Source organism: Pongo abelii, chromosome 20 (assembly GCF_028885655.2).
Source record: "Pongo abelii isolate AG06213 chromosome 20, NHGRI_mPonAbe1-v2.0_pri, whole genome shotgun sequence".
NCBI classification, from domain to species: Eukaryota; Metazoa; Chordata; class Mammalia; order Primates; family Hominidae; genus Pongo; species Pongo abelii.
In genome coordinates, this window is record NC_072005.2 from 61,891,761 (window position 1) to 61,910,541 (window position 18,781).

The 18,781-nt window shown below is 52.3% G+C and overlaps 1 protein-coding gene and 1 long non-coding RNA gene across 2 annotated transcripts; one reads left to right on the top strand and one right to left on the bottom strand.

Annotated features, from left to right (window-relative positions):
* Nucleotides 1-11,096: 11,096 nt before the first annotated feature.
* On the bottom strand, nt 11,097-17,531 carry UBE2S (ubiquitin conjugating enzyme E2 S). Its single transcript, XM_024236634.3, has 4 exons — nt 17,291-17,531; nt 16,519-16,666; nt 13,982-14,172; nt 11,097-11,451 (listed from the first exon to the last, which is right to left on the bottom strand). The coding sequence occupies exons 1-4, from the start codon at nt 17,291-17,293 to the stop codon at nt 11,125-11,127; spliced, it is 669 nt and encodes a 222-aa protein (XP_024092402.2). The 5' UTR covers nt 17,294-17,531; the 3' UTR covers nt 11,097-11,124.
* LOC134760659 (uncharacterized) lies at nt 11,451-13,161 on the top strand. The gene is made up of 2 exons (XR_010138518.1): nt 11,451-12,160; nt 12,645-13,161. It is a non-coding gene; the product is annotated as an uncharacterized LOC134760659 (long non-coding RNA).
* Nucleotides 17,532-18,781: the final 1,250 nt, after the last annotated feature.

Consider the following 18,781-nt stretch of genomic DNA (forward strand, 5'->3'; position numbering starts at 1 on the left):
GGGTGACTTGGTACCTGCTCAGGACCCTCCACTGTCCCAATCCCACTCAGGCCCATCTCTGGCTGGCCTCACTCCGCTGGGACTCCGCCTGCATAAGGAGAGCTCACTGCTCACTTAGTAGATGGCCCCTTCTCGTGAGGCCTCTCCCCTGGCACCTGCTTCAGTTGTCCTCCACAGCACTGATTTGCAGCCAACAAGCTGGCAGGTTTATCTGTGTCATGTTTGTCCTGTGCTGGTGGGCAAGGGGTTGGTCTAGCACACCAGCATATAATAAGATGCTTAATGAATGGTGAATATTGAATGTCTAAAGGCTGAGGCCCACCGGTCCTGAGAGTTTGCTCGCTGGAGACTTTTTTTTGGAGATGGAATCTTGCTCTGTTGCCCAGGCTGGAGTGCAGTGGTCCGATCTCAGTTCAGTACAACCTCCACCTCCTAGGTTCAAGCGATTCTCCTGCCTCAGCCTCCCGAGTAGCTGAGATTACAGGTAGGTGTCACCACACCCAGCTCAGTATTATATTTTTAGTAGAGACGGGGTTTCACCATTTTGCCCAGGCTGGTTTCGAACTCCTGACTTCAAATTACCCACTTGCTTCAGCCTCCCAAAGTGCTGGGATTACAGGCACCTGAGGCTTTCTGATGTAGCTGCTCCTGCTCAGAAGGCCTTGTCCTTAACCGCCTCCTCGCCTGCCCTGGAGCCTTGCCCCTCTAGGCCCCACCCCCTGTGGAGTCCTGCTGGCTTCCTCCATCCCTATCTGAATCCTCCCTGCTGTGTGGCCTCCCCTGGTCTCATCTGTAACACAGCCCAGCTTAGTGGGCCTCTGTTCCTGTGGGTGGCCAGCCTGTCTGTGTGGCTGGGCTGGGGAGGCCATGTCTGGTATCTGAATGCTACTGGTGGGTTGGGGTGGAGGAACCAGGAGAGGGCTGGAGGGAGGGAGATGCTCTCAGCCCCAGAGAGTTTGGAGTCCCCAGTGTGCTGAGCAAACATGGATACACCATTTCCTTCCTCTAGACCTCATCTTGGAGAGGGAGATGTTGGATGGGGCCATCTATTCAAACTTTATTCACACAAGTCATGTCTGTTGGCCTGGAAATTGGAAAACCAGTTAAACCAAAAACATGATATTTAAGAAAAAAGCAGGCAGGCTCACCATAGTAAAAATGCTGAAAGCCAAAGACAAAATTTGGAGAACAAAAGAAAAGCGTCTTGTCACATACAGAAGGTCCCTGATAACGTTAGTAGCTGTCTTCATCAGAAACAACAGGCCCAGGCAGTGGGGACACATCCAGAGTGCTGAAAGAACCTCCCCCAGGTCATCCTGTCCCCAAGAGTGATGCCCAGCAGCATTTTCAGCTCAGGGCTAATGGTTCACAGAAGCCAGGAATCAAACTGCCTGGGTTCCAGTCCCAGCTCTGCCAGTTATTCCCAGCTGTGGGGACTTAGCTCATTTAGTAGCACCATGCCTCAGTTTCCCATATGTAAAAGACCATTTTGAGTGCCTTTCACAGCCCTCCATAAGGCAGGTGTCTCAGTGTTCACTGCTGTCTCTCCAGCTCTCCGTCCAGTAACTGCACAGTGAGTGAGCGTAGGGCACACTCTGGAAGGCTGCCAAGCCCAAGGTTGTGCAGAGCGCTGGGGACTCCAGACTCCCCACAGCAGCAGAGACTCGGGACTGAGGCATGCTCTGTTCGCAGGACATGCTGGCATCTACTGCGTCAGGGCTCCGTTGCTCTGTGGCTTTGCAGCCTTGGGCAAGTTCCTCAACCTCTCTGTGTCTTCGTACCCTCATCTGTAACATGCATGTCAATAGACCCTACTACTCAGGGTTGATGAGAAAATGAAATGTGCAAAACCTGCTTGACTGTGCCCACAAATCTTGATTGTAGGAATAAATTAATGAGTATTTTTATAAATATTTTGATCAGATGGACTCAGATGATCACAGATGTCTTCACAAGCCTATGACTAATTTGTACATAAACCAATGCTCGTGTTTCCCAAGCACCTGGAAGACATGCCAGATCCATGTGCAGTAATGCCTGGTGGCTCCGGGTCTGCCCCACTGTCCTGTGGGGCTGTGAGCTTTCCCAGCCTCCTGCCCGTGTTTGTGAATATCATTCTGTCCTCAGCTGCATTTCCAGCCCAGGCTGTTTGGCTCTGCCCAGGAATGGTATTGATTCCCCTGTTTCTCTTGTAGCCAGTTACTGGAATAAAATCATCTGCTTTAAAATCTTGCATTATGAAATATGCACGTGGTCATGAAAGAAGAGCACGCCGGGGAAGAAAGCCTCAGGATGCCAGCCCCTGAGTTAGCCGCCTCACACAGACGCATGCAGATCTCATCTTTTTGTTTGTTTAAGAGACGGTCTCACTGTGGCCTGGGTTGGAGTGCAGTGGCGCAATCATGGCTCACTGCAGCCTCTAACTCCTGGGCTCTCTCAATTGTCCCACCTTAGCCCCTTGTGTAGCTGGGACTAAGGTGTGCAGCACCACGCCTGGCTAATTTAAAAAGATATTTTGTAGAGACAGGGTCTCACTGTGTTGCCCAGGCTGGTCTTGAAGTCCTGGGCACAAGCAATCCTCCTGCCTTGGTCCCCCAAAGTGTTGGGATTACAAGCGTTAGCCACCGCACCCAGCCTCATCTTTTTTTTCTGAAGCGGAGTTGCGCGCTGTTACCCAGGCTGGAGTGCAGTGGCACGACCTCTGCTCACTGCAAGCTCCGCCTCCCAGGTTCACACCATTCTCCTGCCCCAGCCTCCTGAGTAGCTGGGACTACAGGCGCCCACCACCACACCCGGCTAAATGTTTTTTGTATTTTTAGTAGAGATGGGGTTTCACCATGTTAGCCAGGATGGTCTCGATCTCCTGACCTCGTGATCCGTCCGCCTCGGTCCCCCAAAGTGCTGGGATTACAGGCGTGAGCCACTGCGTCCGGCCCCAGCCTCATCTTTTAATGTCTTACACAGATCGGATCATGGCAACAGGAACCTCCACCTTGCTCCTTTTCCCTAACGCACTGGGCTGTCTCTCCATCAGCACACACAGGCTGCGGGCCCCTTTCGATGGCCATCAGCGCTGCATTGACGAAGCCACTCATTTAAACACACCCCTCAATGGCTAATCCCCCAGAGGCTCCCCAGCACCCCTCTCCTCTGTTTCTCTTGAACAAGTGGCCCTCCACCAGGCCCAGCCATCCCTAGCATGTCTGAATCACACCTCCAGCAGCCCCTGCTCCCACCGGCCTCCCACACCCGCCCGCTCCCCTGCTGTCCCTCCAGGCTGCTCTCTACACAGTACCAAATTGATCTTTATAAATGATAAATCAGACCTGTCATCCTCCCTTGGCCGACACCGCCCCTCCCCCCACCCCCATGAGGAATAAAAGCCCAAACCCTTCTCTAGGGCCAGCAAGACCTCGGATCTGGCCCTGTCCAGTCTCCCCAGCCTCCTTAGGCTGCAATCTCTGAGGCCTCTCTCCTCCTTGAAGCTCCTAGCTGGTCCCTAGGCTCAGATTAAGACTGTCTCCAAAAAAAAAAAAAAAAGGTATAATTCATGTAGCATAAAGTCCACGCTTTTATAGTGCACAATTCAGTGATTTTTAGTCTTCACAAAGCTTTGCAACCACAACCCCTATCTTATTCCAGAACATTTTGTCATCCCGAATGGACACCGTATCCATGAAGTAGCCACTCCCACTCATGTCCCCTCTAGCCCCTGCCCTGCCAATCACCAATTTATTTATTTATTTATTTATTTATTTATTTATTTATTTGTTTGTTTTTTGAGACGGAGTCTTGCTCTGTTGCCCAGGCTGGAGTGCAATGGCATGACCTCGGCTCACTGCGACCTCAGCTCGCTGCAACCTCCGCCTCCTGGGTTCAAGTGATTCTCCTGCCTCAGCCCCTCAAGTAGCTGGGATTACAGGGGCCTGCCACCACGCCTGGCTAATTTTTGTATTTTTAGTAGAGACGGGGTGTCACCATGTTGGCCAGGCTGGTCTCGAACTCCTGACCTCAGGTGATCCCCTACGTTGGCCCCCCAAAGTGCTGGGATTACAGGTGTGACCCACTGCACCCAGCCACAAATCTTTTTTTTAAAGGGACAGGGTCTCAGCTGGGTGCGGTGGCTCACTCCTGTAATCCCGGCACTTTGGGAAGCCAAGGCAGGTGGATCACAAGGTCAGGAGATCAAGACCATCCAGGCTAACACAGTGAAACCCCATCTATACTAAAAATACTAAAAATTAGCCGGGTGTGGTGGTGCACGCCTGTAGTCCCAGCTACTTGGGAGGCTGAGGCAGGAGAATCACTTGAATCCAGGAGGCGGAGGTAGCAGTAAGCCAAGATCATGCTGCTGCACTCCAGCCTGGGTGACAGAGCGAGACTCCATATCAAAAACAAACAAACAAACAAAAAGATAAAGGTCAGTTGCTCAGGCTGGAGTGCTGTGGCACAATCTCGGCTCACTGCAGCCTTGAACTCCTGGGCTCAAACAATCCTCCCACCTCAGTCTCCGAAGTAGCTGGCACCACCGGTGTGCACCACCACACCCAGATAATTTTTAAATATTTTTGTAGAGACAAGGCCTCACTGTGTTACCCAGGTTGGGCTTGAATTCCTGACCTCAAGTGATCCTGCTGCCTTGGCCTCCAAAAGTGCTGGGATTACAGGTGTGAGCCACTGCACCTAGCCCAGAATTTCTATTTATTTATATATATTTTAAAACGAATCTCACTCTGTTTTCCAGGCTGGAGTGCTGTGGCGAGATCAAGGCTCTCAGTAGCCTTGAACTCCTGGGCTGAAACAGTCCTCCCACCTCAGTCTCCAGAGAGACTGGGACTACAGGTGTGTGCTGCCACACCCAGCTAATTTTTAAAATTGTTTTGTAGAGAGACACGATCTCACTATGTTGTCCAGGCTGGTCTTGAACTCCTGGGCTCAATCCTCCCATCTCAGCCTCCCAAAGTGCCGGGATTATAGGCGTGAGCCACTGTGCCTGGCCCCACCCAGAATTTTTAAGACATGAAAAAGCTTATGTTTTGGACCAATCTCTAAAATATATTAAGTGAAAAAAAGCAACCTGCAAATAGTGTAAATGATATGCCAACATTCCTGTTAAATATTTTTAAATATTTAAAAAATAAGATGCATGTGTATTTGCTTGCTTATGCATCTGATGCCTCTGGATAGTCACAATATGCAAATATTATTTGTCTCAAGGAAGGAGAGTTGGAATACCATGTGATGAATATTAGCTTTTCTTTTTTTTCCTTTTTTTTTTTTTTGAGACAGAGTTTCACTCTTGTTGCCCAGGCTGGAGTACAGTGGTGCGATCTCGGCTCACTGCAACCTCTACCACCTGGGTTCAAGCGATTCTCCTGCCTCAGCTTCCCAAGTAGCTGGGATTACAGGCATGCGCCACCATGCCCAGCTAATTCTGTATTTTAAGTAGAAACAGGGTTTCACCATGTTGGCCAGGCTGCTCTTGAACTCCTGACCTCAAGAGATCCACCCATCTTGGCCTCTCAAAGTGCTGGGATTACAGGCATAAGCCACCGTGCCTGGCCTTTTTTTCTCATTTTAAAGATAAACATTTCTATAATGAAATGGCTCCCTTTCATTCTTGTATCTGGGACAGCCAGTTCCCTAGATCAGGGACAACCAATGTTACCAGGTTCTTGTGTATTTTTCTGGAGAAATTCTATGCAAATGCAAGGAAATTTATATATGTATTCTTTTGCCCCCTGCTTCTTTACATGACTGGTAGTGTCCCATACATGGCATATTGCACCTTGCTTTTTTTGACTTAACAGTAACCTTTGGCTGAGCGTGCTGGCACACGCCTGTTATCCTTGCACTTTGGGAGGCTGAGATGTGAGGATCCCTTGAGCCCAGGAGTTTGAGACCAGCCTGGGCAACACAGTGAGATTCCATCTGTACAAAAAAATTAGCTGGGCGTGGTAGTGTGCACCCGTAGTTCCAGTTCCTTGGGAGGCTGAGATTGGAGGATCACTTGAGCCCAGGAGTTTGAAGTTGCAGTGAGCTATGTTGGCACCACTGCACTCCAGCCTGAGCAACAAGAATGTAACCCTGTGAAAAAAAAACTTTAAAATTAAAAATTCTGAAATACAGCATACACACAGAAAAGTGCATAAAATGTATTTATACACTTAAAAAAATCATAAAACACCTATGTAACCAATACCCAGGTCAGGAAGTGGAAGACTACCAGACCCTCAAAACCACCCAAGTATTCAACCCTGGCCACTTTTAGGAATCCCCTCCCCTCCCCGCCTTTTTTTTTTGAGACGAGTCTTGCTCTGTCACCCAGACTAGAGTGCAGTGGCACTATCTCGGCTCACTGCAAGCTCTGCCTCCCGGGTTCACGCCATTCTCCTGCCTCAGCCTCCCGAGTAGCTGGGATTACAGGCGCGCACCACCATGCCCAGCTAATTTTTTGTATTTTTAGTAGAGACGGGGTTTCACCATGTTGGCCAGGCTGGTCTCGAACTCCTGACCTTGTGATCCGCCCGCCTCGGCCTCCCAAAGTGCTGGGATTACAGGTGTGAGCCACGGCACCCGGCCTCCCTTCCCTTTCTTTCTGAGGCAAGGTCTGGCTCTATCGCCCAGGCTAGAGTGCAGTGGCACGATCTTGGCTCACTGCAATCTCTGCCTGCCAGGCTCAAGCCATCCTCCCACCTCAGCCTCCTGAGTAGCTGGGACTACAGGTGCACACCACAGCGTCCAGAAAATTTTTGTGTTTTTTGTACAGACAGGGTTTCACCATGTTGCCCAGGCTGGTCTCGAACTTGTGAGCTCAAGCCATCTGCCTGCCTCAGCCTCCCAAAGTGTTAGGATTACAGGCGTGAGCCACTACACCCGGCCTCCTTGTTTTATTTTATAGTTTACCACCACCATATGTATGTTTAGCAGGAGAATTTATTTTTGCCTATTTTTGAATTGTGTATGAAGGCATTCAAGCTGTAGTAGTATCTTTTGTGACTTGCTTAGTTTTGATTATGTTTGTGCTGTATAGTATTGTTTCTTGACTATACAAGCATGTTTATACTGTTTGTAATTGGGACAAATGTTTTTGTTTTTGTTTTTGTTTTGAGACGGAGTCTCGCTCTGTCTCCCAGGCTGGAGTGCAGTGGCGCGATTTCGGCTCACTGCAAGCTCCGCCTCCTGGGTTCACGCCATTCTTCTGCCTCAGCCTCCTGAGTAGCTGGGACTACAGGCGCCCGCCACCATGCCCAGCTAATTTTTTTGTATTTTTAGTAGAGACAGGTTTTTACCGTGTTAGCCAGGATAGTCTCGATCTCCTGACCTTGTGATCCACCCACCTCGGCCTCCCAAAGTGCTGGGATTATAGGTGTGAGCCACCGCGCCCGGCCAGGACAAATGTTTTAAACCTGTTGTGTATGTTCAAGTACATGAGAGCTGGGCATGGTGGTGCGTGCTTATAGTCCCAGCTACTAGGGAGGCTGAGGTGGGAGGATCAGTTGAGCCCGGGAGTTTGAGTCCATCTTGGACAACATAGTGATACCGCATCTTTTTAAAGAAAACAACCTGTGTCCTATAGAGTCAGAAACGGGAATGTGAGGTTGGGCGCGGTGGCTCACGCCTGTAATCCCAGCACTTTGGGAGGCTGAGGCAGGTGGATCACTTGAGGCCAGGAGTTCAAGACCAGCCTGGCCAACATGGTGAAACCCTGTCTCTACTAAAAATACAAAAATTATCCCAGCTTGGTGGCACATGCCTGTAATCCCAGCTACTCGGGAGTCTGAGGCACGAAATCGCTTGAAACCCATAAAACAGAGGTTGCAATGAGCTGAGATTGCGCCATTGCACCCCAGGCTGGGTGACACAGTGAAACTCTGTCTCAAAAAAACAAAAAGAAACAAATGGGAATGTGAATTTCTAGAGTGGGATTTGGGCTTGAGACAGAGGAGGGAGTTACCCCGGCATGGATGGTTGTGAAGAAATAGAAACAAAGGGAACCTCGATGTAAATGAAAACCAAACCGAAACAAAAAAGGTTGTTGAGTATTGAGTTCTTTTGCCTTTACTACAAAGTTTCAAAACGGGCTTTACCATCTCACTCTTCCAACTGGAGTCTATAGGAGTTCCTAGTGCTCTGCCACCTTGCCAACACTTGGTATTCTCAGATTTAATTGTTCTTCTAGGAGTATAATGGCATCAATCTTGGTTTATGTTTGCATTTTTCCAATTACTAATGATGTTGAGTACCTTTACATGTGTTGAGTAACCATTTGGATTTCCTGTGTTGTGAAGTGCTTGTTCAAGTGTTTCTGCCAATTTTTCTTTCATTTTGTGTGTTTTTTTCTTATTCATTTGTAGGAACTCTTTATACATTTTGTTGTGTGTGTTGGGGGGAGTGGCAGGGGTGTTGAGACAGAGTCTCACTCTGTTGCCCAGACTGGAGTGCAGTGGTGCAATCTCGGCTCACTGCAATCTCCGCCTCCTGGGTTGAAGCAATTCTCCTGCCTCAGCCTCCTGAATAGCTGAGGCTACGGGCATGCACCACAATGCCTGGCTGATTTTTATATTTTTAGTTGAGACGAGGTTGAGACGAGGTTTCGCCACGTTGGGTAGGCTGCTCTTGAACTCCCGACGTGAAGTGGTCCACCAGCCTCGGCCTCCCAAAATGCTGGGATTACAGGTGAACCACCATGCCCGGTTTGTTTTGAGGAAGGATCTCCCTCTGTCACCCAGGCTGGAGTGCAGTGGCACGATCATAGCTCACTGCAGCGTCAACCTGCCCATCTCAAGTGACTCTCACACCTCCGCCTCCGAAGAGCTGAGATTACAGGTGCACACTACCATGCCTGGCTAATTTTTTTTTCTTTTCTTTGAGACGGAGTCTCGCTCTGTCACCCAGGCTGGAGTGCAGTGGCATGATCTCAGCTCACTGAAACCTCTGTGTCCCAGGTTCTAGAGATTCTCCTGCCTCAGCCTTCCAAGTAGCTGGGATTACAGACATGCACCACCACGTCCAGCTAATTTTTGTATTTTTAGTAGAGACAGGGTTTCACCATGTTGGCCAGGCTGGTCTTGAACACCTGACCTCAGGTGACCTGCCCGCCTTGGCCTCCCAAAGTGCTGGGATTACAGGCATGAGCCACCGCGCCCAACCTCGTTTAGTGTTTTAATGGAGGTTTCATTACATGGGCATATTAGACAAGTCATTGAGCATCGCTCATTGACCTCAACCTTCAGCCCCTCTCTTCCCAGAGGTTGGTAGGTATGGGTGGGGCTGACATTCCCAGCTGTCTAATTCTGTCTTGGTATTTCTAGTGACCAACCCCCTTCCTGAAGCTACGCAGGGACCCGCCACAGATGACTTCACTAGGTCAAAGACTGCTCCTATTAATACCCAGGAGATTACAAGGGATTTAGGAACTCTGTCAGGGGCTAAGGGCAAATATTATTTTTATTATGCACTACGTTAAATTATCTCAGTGGGTTCCCTGAGGCCCAGGATGCGGGCACCTTCCTTCAGCAAGGACTGTTTGCTTCTCTCATGCAGAAATGCTTCACGATAAATGCAGAGCTTAAGATTTCTTGGACGGCCAGTGATGTGAATTTGATCTGAAAATCTGAAGGGTTTCTTCCCTTGTTTTTCCTTCGCTCCCTGCACTGCTAGAGTAGGGAGGAGTGCAGACTTTTGGTTCCTTTTCTCCCTTAGCTTGGGAGATTGTCACTGGAGGCAAGGGCTCAAGGAAGGGTCAGACCCCTTTCAGAGGCTGAGTGCCGTTTCAACCTCAGCTGTTTTATTAGAATAGGCAAATTCTTTCAGGACAAAAGCAGCCTTTGAGTTTTCCACTCTCCTATGGGTCAGAACTTTTAGATTTGTATTGTAAATGTATTTTACTTTTTGTAGAGATGGGATCTCACTGTGCTGCCCGTGCTCATCATCTTTAACTCCTGGCCTCAAGTGATCCTTTCACCTCCTAAAGCTGGGATTACAGGCATGAGCCATTGCGCCTGGCCTATTTTTTATTTTTTTTTAAATTAATGAGACATTGGTCTAAATAACCTAAACCCATTAATAGAATGGGAAGTTTCCCCACCCCCTGGTGTGCACACCCAGGTTAATCCCTTCCCCTTGAGGGCAGAAACTAAGACTAAGCTGGGATCTTACCCCTGTGATTTAGTCATTATCACTTAAGTATCTGGATGGGCCTGACCTAATCGGGTGCGCACTTCAAAGGGAATGGGCCCTTAAATCAGACCTGCCAGGGCCCAAGGAGGGGCAGCTTCTTGGAGCTAAGGCCCTAGTTCTACAAGAACTGAAATCAGCCAACAACCATGAGCTTGGAAGAGGACCCAGACTAAGGAACACCAACAACCAATACCTCCATTTTAGCCTGCAAAGCACTGAGCAGAGACTAGCTCAGCCGTGTCCAGACTTCCAACAGAAAGTCTGAAGTGGGTGTTGTTTTAAGCCACTGGCTTTGTGATCTGTTGTGCAGATATACACGTGGGAACAGGCTTTGCTGCTCACAAGGGAAAAACCAATCTTTAGCACAAAGCGGGATCAGATGATTCAAGGGGACTGAACCTTGGCCCAGTCTAGAACCAGACAGACGAGGCGAGCCTCATGCCAGACTGCTCGCGCCGTCCTGAGCAGGAATACCACCGCCACACCAACATGTCCATTATTCTAGAGGGAGAAATAATAGGGCAGTGCCACTCAGGCCACCAGGAACAGCAGCTCCAGGTCCTCACCCCATTTTAGATTGGAAATCTGACTCCAAAGGGGGGTTGTGACTGCTCTACCCCCACAGAACAAAGAGGTGAACCCAAACCTCAAACAGCAAGGCTGGTGAGCTAGATGGACCCACTGCTGCAGTCCATGAGGCTTTACAAGGACCCAGGGCCTGTGCAGGGGAGCCAAACTCCCAGAGCCACGTGGCACCATGCAGCGGTCCTGGGGCATCTGTGAGACACAGAAGCTGCTTTTCCAACTTTATTTAGAAAAACAAATCCAGGTCCCAGTGCCCCCTGTACCCTCCCCGACCCCAGCCATAATTTAAATAACTTAGAGACAGAGTTGGAGGGAGGGGACAGGAGAGGTTGGGGGTGGAAAGAGGAAGAGAGCCCACTACAGCCGCCGCAGCGCCCGCTTCTTGTCCGTCTTTTTCTTGGCCGCCAGCTTCTTATCGCGCTCGCCAGCATGCTTCTTGGCCATGGGACCCTCAGCCCCTCCCGGGCCCCCTGGGGCCCCAGGGTCGGTGGAAGAAGCTGCAGTGCCACTGGCCAGGGCCCGACCAGCTTCGGCCCTGCCGCTGGGCCCGCCGGCGCCCCCGTGGATCTCTGTGAGCAGACGGGCCCGAGCCGCATACTCCTCGTAGTTCTCCAAGAGCAGGCGGCCCGCCTCCTCGTTGAGTGCAGACTCGGGGTTAGGGTGGATCAGCAGGCACTTGATGGTCTGTGGGAAGAGGCCCAGGGTCACAGTGGGTCGGGCAACCTACAGGGACCCCCAAGCCTCCACAAGAGGGTGGCCTCCGCTCTGGCTGTTCCTTCTGCTCCCAACTCAGCTGCAGATCCAGGCCCCACCTATGCTACATCCTCCCTCATCTTTGCTCCCTGTCTCCCTCAGAGGCCACTTTCCTGTGACCTGCCTCACAGCAGATGTTCCCAAAAGGACACGATACCATAGGCCCAATAGTTTAAAATATCCCTGGTCCTCTGTGGAACTTGCTGGGTGATGGGGGAAACACCAAGGCCCCCTCTCAGGAGTTCATTACTTGCCTGAGCCCCAGACTTGAGTCCTATCATGGTTTTGAATTTGCCTCCGTGCAGTTCAGCATGACCTTAGAGGCCCTCTGGTTCAATGAGTGAGGCCTGGAGGCTGGAGAGAGGGAAGAGACTTCCCCAGGGCCTCAGGATTTGAGGAAATCACACCTGCGTGTTGGACTCTAAAGCTCCCCATCTTTCCAGATACAGCATAAATCCTGACCTCTCACTGTCTTTTATCAGAAATCCGAAGTTCACAGCCTAAGACTCCAGCTGGGTTGGACCACACACAAGAGGGCAAGACACCAGGACTGCTGGCCGAGGTGCACTTCGAGGGTGGTCCAGAGATTCCTCTCAACACTCTTCACAGCCCGTCCTGAGGGGTAAATTGGAGTGCAGAGGTATGACCTGCAGCCAGGCCTCCAGCAGCCCCAGCTGGACCCTCTGAAGTGGGTCTGGGCAAACTGGCCACAGCAGTTTGCTCCCTGGAGCTACTATGACACACACAGTACCTGGCTCAGCAGATGCTCAGCAGATATCACTGATGGTGACCAGGACGCAGGTTCCCACCCTAATTCTTATCACTGCACCCAAACTGCAGGTCTGGCTGCTCTTCTTGCGGCTCTCGTGCTGGCTGAGCCCCTGACAGGCCCAGATGCTGACCTAGCAGCAAGTAGGCCTGGAGCTCGGTGCCAATGTCCCCAGCAGCCTCCAATGACACCCCAGGGGAAGGGAGGCGGTGCATGTGGGAGGGAAAGGTTTGGGGTCTGTTTACCTTGGAGCTCAATCCTCTCCCTCCCCATGGCAGGAAACCCCAATTCCCCACCCTCTCTGCCACGTGCCTCAGGGACTCATTAGAAATTTAGTTAACTTTTTGTTTTTCAGGTTGTGGGAAGGGTGGGGAGGCAGCAGGCTGTAAGCAGCCTGGAGCGCCAGCCTAGACCAGGACGCCTCCACCTCGGCAACACCGCAGCCAGGTCATTCTGTGTCACGGAACCATCTCGTACACTGCAGGACTTGGGCAGCACCCTTGGCCTCCACTCACTAGATGCAGTGGCACCCCCGAGTTGTGACAACCTTTTTGGTCTCCTGACAACGCATAATACCCCTTGGGGGGCAAAATCACCTCTGGCTGAGAAACACTGGTTTATGAACCCTATCGCTATTAAAAAACCACTGACCTGTATACTTTGGAACAGTGAGTTTTACGGCATGTAAGCTCAGCTTTAGCAAAAAAGCCTCTAATGAGACCCCATCTCTGCAAACCATAAAAATATAAAAACTAGCTGGGTATGGTGGTGCATGCCTGTAACACCAGCCATTCAGGAAGCTGAGGCAGGAAGATCACCTGAGCCCAGGAGTTCAAGGCTACAGTGAGCTATGACTGCACCACTGCACTCCAGCCTGGGTAACAAAAAGCCTGTATCTTTAAAACAAAAAGGAAAGAAGGGAAGAAAGAAAAAGGAAAGAAAGAAAGAAGAAAGAAAAGAAAGAAAGAGAGCTTCTAACTAGACCCTTGACCTCCACCTGTCAGAAAACTGTCCTACAGGGTAGGCGCAGTGGCTGACTCCTATAAGCCCAGCACCTTGGGAAGCCGAGGTGGGAGGATCACTTGAGTTCAGGAGTTCGACACCAGCCAGGGCAACAAATGAGATCCCATTCCTGTTTTATTTTTTATTTTATTTTATTTTTTTTGAGATAGAGTCTCACTCTGTCACCCAGGCTGGAGTGCAGTGGCGCGATCTCGGCTCACTGCAACCTCCGCCTCCCAGGCTCAAGCGATTCTCCTGCCTCAAGCCTCCCAAGTAGCTGGGATTACAGGCATGTGCCACCATGCCCGGCTAATTTTTGCATTTTTACTAGAGACATGGTTTCACCATGTTGGCCAGGCTGGTCTCGAACTCCTGAGCTCAAGTGATCCACTGCACCTGGCCTACCCTATCCTTGTTTTTTAAAAAGAGAGAAGAGAAAAACCATCCTACAATACAAACTCACCACTCGTTGCATAGTAAGGTGCCCCTGGGCACTTCTCAACAGTACTTGGGTGTCCTGGGTCTGGCACTGTTCGTCTTTCTAGGAAAGCTAGCAACATGGATTTTCATGTGGAAACCTTCAACTACTTCAGAGTTGATTCAGAAAAACTAAACAAAGCGCTATGGCTCAGACACCAGCAGACCTCCAGAGGCAGGAGGCAGGAGGCCCAGCCCCAGCCCAGAACTCACCAGCAGTACGTGTCGGATGCCCAGCTCAGCCGTCCAGTCCCTCTTGAGCACGTTGACGCAGATCTCGCCATTGGCCCCCACGTTCGGGTGGAAGATCTTGGTCAGGAAGTAGCCCTTGGGTGGGGAGGCAGGGAAGTCCTTCCCCAGCAGGAGTTTCATGCGGAACAGACCTCCAGCATATGGGGTCCCCTCTGGAGTGGAGGGAGGGGTACAGGGTCAGGGCACTCAGGAGTCCCAAGGCACCTCAACACCCCAAAGTCTAGTCTCCGCAGTCTGATTGTGATGCAGGTGGGTGCCCCGCCAGCTCTGCCAACAGACTGGAGGATTTTTTCTTTTTTTGAAATAGGGTCTCTTGTGTCACCCAGGCTGGAGTGCAGTGGCACAATCTCAGTTCACTGCAGCCTGCAATTCCTGGGCTCAGGTGATCCTCCCATCTCAGCCTGCCAAGTAGCTGGGATTACGCGCATGCCACCAGGTCTGGCTACTTTTTTTTTTTTAAGAGATAGGGTCTCACTATGTTGCCCAAGCTGGTCTTGCACTCCTAGGCTCAAGTAGTTTGTTCACCTCAGCCTCCCAAAGTGCTGAGATTACAGGCGTGAACCACCATGCCCAGTCAGGCTGTAGAATTCTTAAGAGCATGAGGCCAGGTGTGGTGGCTCACGCCTCTAATCTCAGCACTTTGGGAGGCTGAGGTGGGCGGATCACCTGAGGTCAGGAGTTCAAGACCAGCCGGGCCAACATGGAGAAACTCCGTCTCTACTAAAAATACAAAATTAGCTAGGCGTGGTGGCGCATGCCTGTAATCCCAGCTACTCGGAGGGCTGAGGCAGAAGAATCCCTTGAACCCGGGAGGCGGAGGTTGCAGTGTGCCGAGATCGCGCCATTGCACTCCAGCCTGGGCAACAAGAGTGAAACTCTGTTTCCAAAAAAAAAAAAAAAAAAAAAAAAACCAAGCGTGGTGGCTCACACCTGTAATCCCAGCACTTTGGGAGGCTGAGGCAGGTGGATCACAAGGTCAGGAGTTCGAGACCAGCCTGGCCAACATGGTGAAACCCCGTCTCTACTAAAAATACAAAAAAGTAGCTGGGCATGGTGGTACGCGCCTGTAATCCCAACTACTTGGGAGGCTGAGGCAGGAGAACTGCTTGAACCCAGGAGGCAGAGGCTGCAGTGAGCAGAGATTGCGCCATTGCACTCCAGCCTAGGTGACAGAGCAAGACTCCGTTCAGAGAGGAAAAAAAAAAAAGAGCAAGAATGGCTGGGTTCCTAGGGGGCCACAGGACCTCCCCCAGAACGTCAGAGATGATGCCCATCTTGGAGCCCCCACCTGTGTCACTATCAAGCTTGTCTGCACCCTCCTGGATACCCCTTCTCAGCCCAAGTGACCACTCCAGTCACAGGCCCTTCCCAGGTGGCAGGGACCCAAGTACGCACTTTCCTATAAGATGCCCACTTATATGCCTTTCAGATCAAGGATCCAACTGTCTGTCAACTCCACAACCTCCCACCTCAGTGAACGCTTCTCCCACTCACCCACTTGCTTGGGTCAAAATACTGTCCCTCCCCTAGCCCATCAGCAGCCTGAGCATGGGCCTGCTAGGTCCTCTCCCGAATCTCATCCCATCTCCAAGGCTAGCTTCCTGGTTGGCCTCTGGGTTCTTTCCCCTGCCAGGCCGGCTTTCCTCACTTCAGTCAATAGGAACTTTGGAGGGATTTATCACACCCCTGCTTTAAACCTTCCACCAGCTTCCTCTACAAACTCCTTGCAGAGGCCTAGAAGCCCTAAAAGATCTTGGCAGCTTCACCATCAACTTTCTTCATGTGTTTTTACCAAGCACCCAGCTCCACCTGCCCCAGGGCCTTTCTGGGAGCCTTCCCATTGTCATGATCCCGTGCCCCCTGCAGCAAGGCATGAAGGACCTCAACTGTCACCACTGCCAAGTCTTTCCTGACCACCTACCACCATCACCACAGTGGACGAGACCATTCCTTCACGGGCTCTGCTCAAATCCTGACTTTGTAGGAATTCTGGTGATAATAGAAATGTAGCCTGCATGAAACAGTATTCTAAATCGCTCCGCAAATCATGTGACCCGCAAATCATTTATGACCCGTCTCCGCACAATCTGCATCTGGCTTGTTTCCTCATCCCTGACACTCACAGCAGGATGGAGTTTGAGATCATCTGGCCCACCCTCCCAGACCCTTGCTGACACCATTCCCACCACCTGGAACTCTCTTCCCATTCCTACTTAATTCCTACCCACCCTCAGGTCCAGGGAAGCCATGTCTGAAAGCCTTGCTTCAAATGTAGAGTACCGTCCCATGATATACTAACTCAATAACCAGGTATTTGTCAACCCTTACGGGAAAAGAGTACATAATTGTCATTTGTGGCGTCCTGCCCTATCCACCAATGCATCCCCAGCACCTGACACGAGGCCAGCTTGTAATGGGTACTTCCCGGTAGGGTGATCTAGAGCAGGGTGATGGAGAATCTAAGCAGCAGCCCCTTCTCTCTTTCCTTCCAAACTCACCAGGGCCCTCGATGGTGACCTGGAGGTCGGTGAGGTCCTCCTCGTTGGGAAAGACCTTGATGCCATCGGGTGGGTCTGCGGTCAGTGTCGTCACCTCCTTGTACACCAGGCGGATGATGTGCGGGGGCAGGTTCTCCACGTTGGAGTTCTGAGCACGGATGGGAGAGCAGGGTGAGCGAGTGTTAAGAGCTGGACTTCCCGCAGGGCCTAAAGCTGCTGAGACTGCCCAAGTCTTGACTCAGTGGCCCCAGGCTGTCAATCACCGTTGAACTCCCAGACTCTCACCCAGGATGCTTCAAGCCACCAGCCCAGGCAGAGTTTCCAACAGAAATGGGGGCGGTTCACGGGGGGGGCTTGCAGATAACTCCACCCACCCTAGAAACCACCCCCTAAAGCCCGCTCCTAACCCTGCTTGGGCCCCAGTGGTTCCACGTAGGCCAGAGATCTACTCTCTCCCCCTTCTCCACTAATTTTTGGTTAGAGCATCCTTGAAACCCCGGCTCAGGTCTGGAGATGGCGGCGGGGCGTCTTTGCTCCTGGTAACACCCATGGGCGGGCCGCAAAGCGCCCGGAGCCCTCGCCGCCAGGGAGACTGCGGGCCGCCCGAGCTCCTGCTCCGCCTGCGGGAAGGCCCTCGGGCCCATCCCGGGTCAGGGACCCCCAGGCTGGCCCTCAAACCCCTCAAGGCCGCCCGTCGGAGGCCCCTGAGACTCCAACTCCTCCCTCAGGGACACCTCGGACCACCCTCTTGGGCCTCACCGCCCGTGCTCACCATGGCTGCGGCCGGCCGGGGGCGGGTCCCCCCGGCCCCCTTCCTGCGTTCTTCGGTCCGCCGGCCGGGGCGGGGGGCCCAACTGCTGCCGCTGCGGCCCTGGAGAGGCCCCGGCGGCCCCGCTCCGCTCCCCGCTGCCTCCGACGTCCGCCGCGCACAGCCTACCCTAATCCGCCGCCCCGGTGCCCGGCAGCACTGAACCGGCCGCGCGCGCACCACGGCCTCTTTATAACCGCCCGCAGGCCACGCCCTCCGCGGCCCCTCAGACCCGAGCCTCAACCGTGACGTCAGCGCGCACGTTCCTTGGTGTTCGACGCGCTCGCTCCCTTCCCCGCAAACTGTGGTCAGAAGCGAGGGAAGTGGCGGAGAGGGCTGGGTAGCAGGCCGGCCAATGGGGGCCCGCGGGGGTCGGGGAGGGTTCTTAAAGAAGGGAGGGGCTGAAAAGGGGAAGAAGAGAGGAAGGGGACGGGGAAGGCGACGCGGCCGCTGATTGGGCCGTTTGAATGAGACGCCGCCACGGCCCGGCATACGCGCGGGCGCGCCCTGACGCTGAGGAAGTCGCGCACGCGACTAACGGTCTTCCTGGGGGCTGGAGCGTGGCGAGGAGAGGCGGGACTCGGGGTTTTAAACGCCTGATGGAAGGCGCTCGGGCCAATAGGGATGCGCTTTAGTGACTGGTGGGTCACGAGACTCGCATGGGCCAATGGCTGACAGAGACCGGTCAGAGGACGACCCAGTTTCGTGCATATCAAACCGCTGCCAGCCAACGAAATCCGTTGATTTTTATATATGCAAATGAAGTGTGCGCTGCCGCCCGCGCCCCCTCCTTTGAGCCGTGGTGGAGGTGGGCGCTGGAACTCCGGCTACATTTTTCTACAAGGCGCCATTTTGTGCTGGAAATGCTCTTGGGCCCACGTCCTGTATTGCTAAGGCTCAGAGATCAGTCAGAATGACCTTGAAGGCTTGGACAGCCTTGCACTCCGTGTGTGACCCCGACCCCTGCCAGGCTTCATCGAAGACGCCAGCCTCAGTTTCCTTATGTGACAAATGGGCACTGGGATCCGTTGTGATGCCAGGGAAAGAAGTCAGAGAGTGCCAAGACGTTTATTCAGGGCATGGTTCTGCCTGTGACTGACCCATGGCCTCCAGCCACACCCGCCTTCTCTGGGACTCAGTTTCCCTCTCTAGGAAATGGACGCATAGCTGCCTGGGAAAGGGACTGTCTCCAGCCCTCAGTGTCAGTAAAAACGTCAGGCAATTGCTTGAGAACGGTGGCCAGAGCTCCCTGAGCAGGCCTTTTGGAGGTGCTTAGAGAGGAGGAGGGAATGCTGGAGTTGGCCATCCTTTGCTCATCTGTGCAGTGCGGTCGCAGTGCCCTCTCGGTGTCTCTGCCAGTCTGTGCGTCCACAGCTCTTCTTAGTTTCTTGGCCTTTTCCAGCCGTGGATGACAGCATTAACATCTGGGCCTAATTGGGCCACAGATACCTGAAA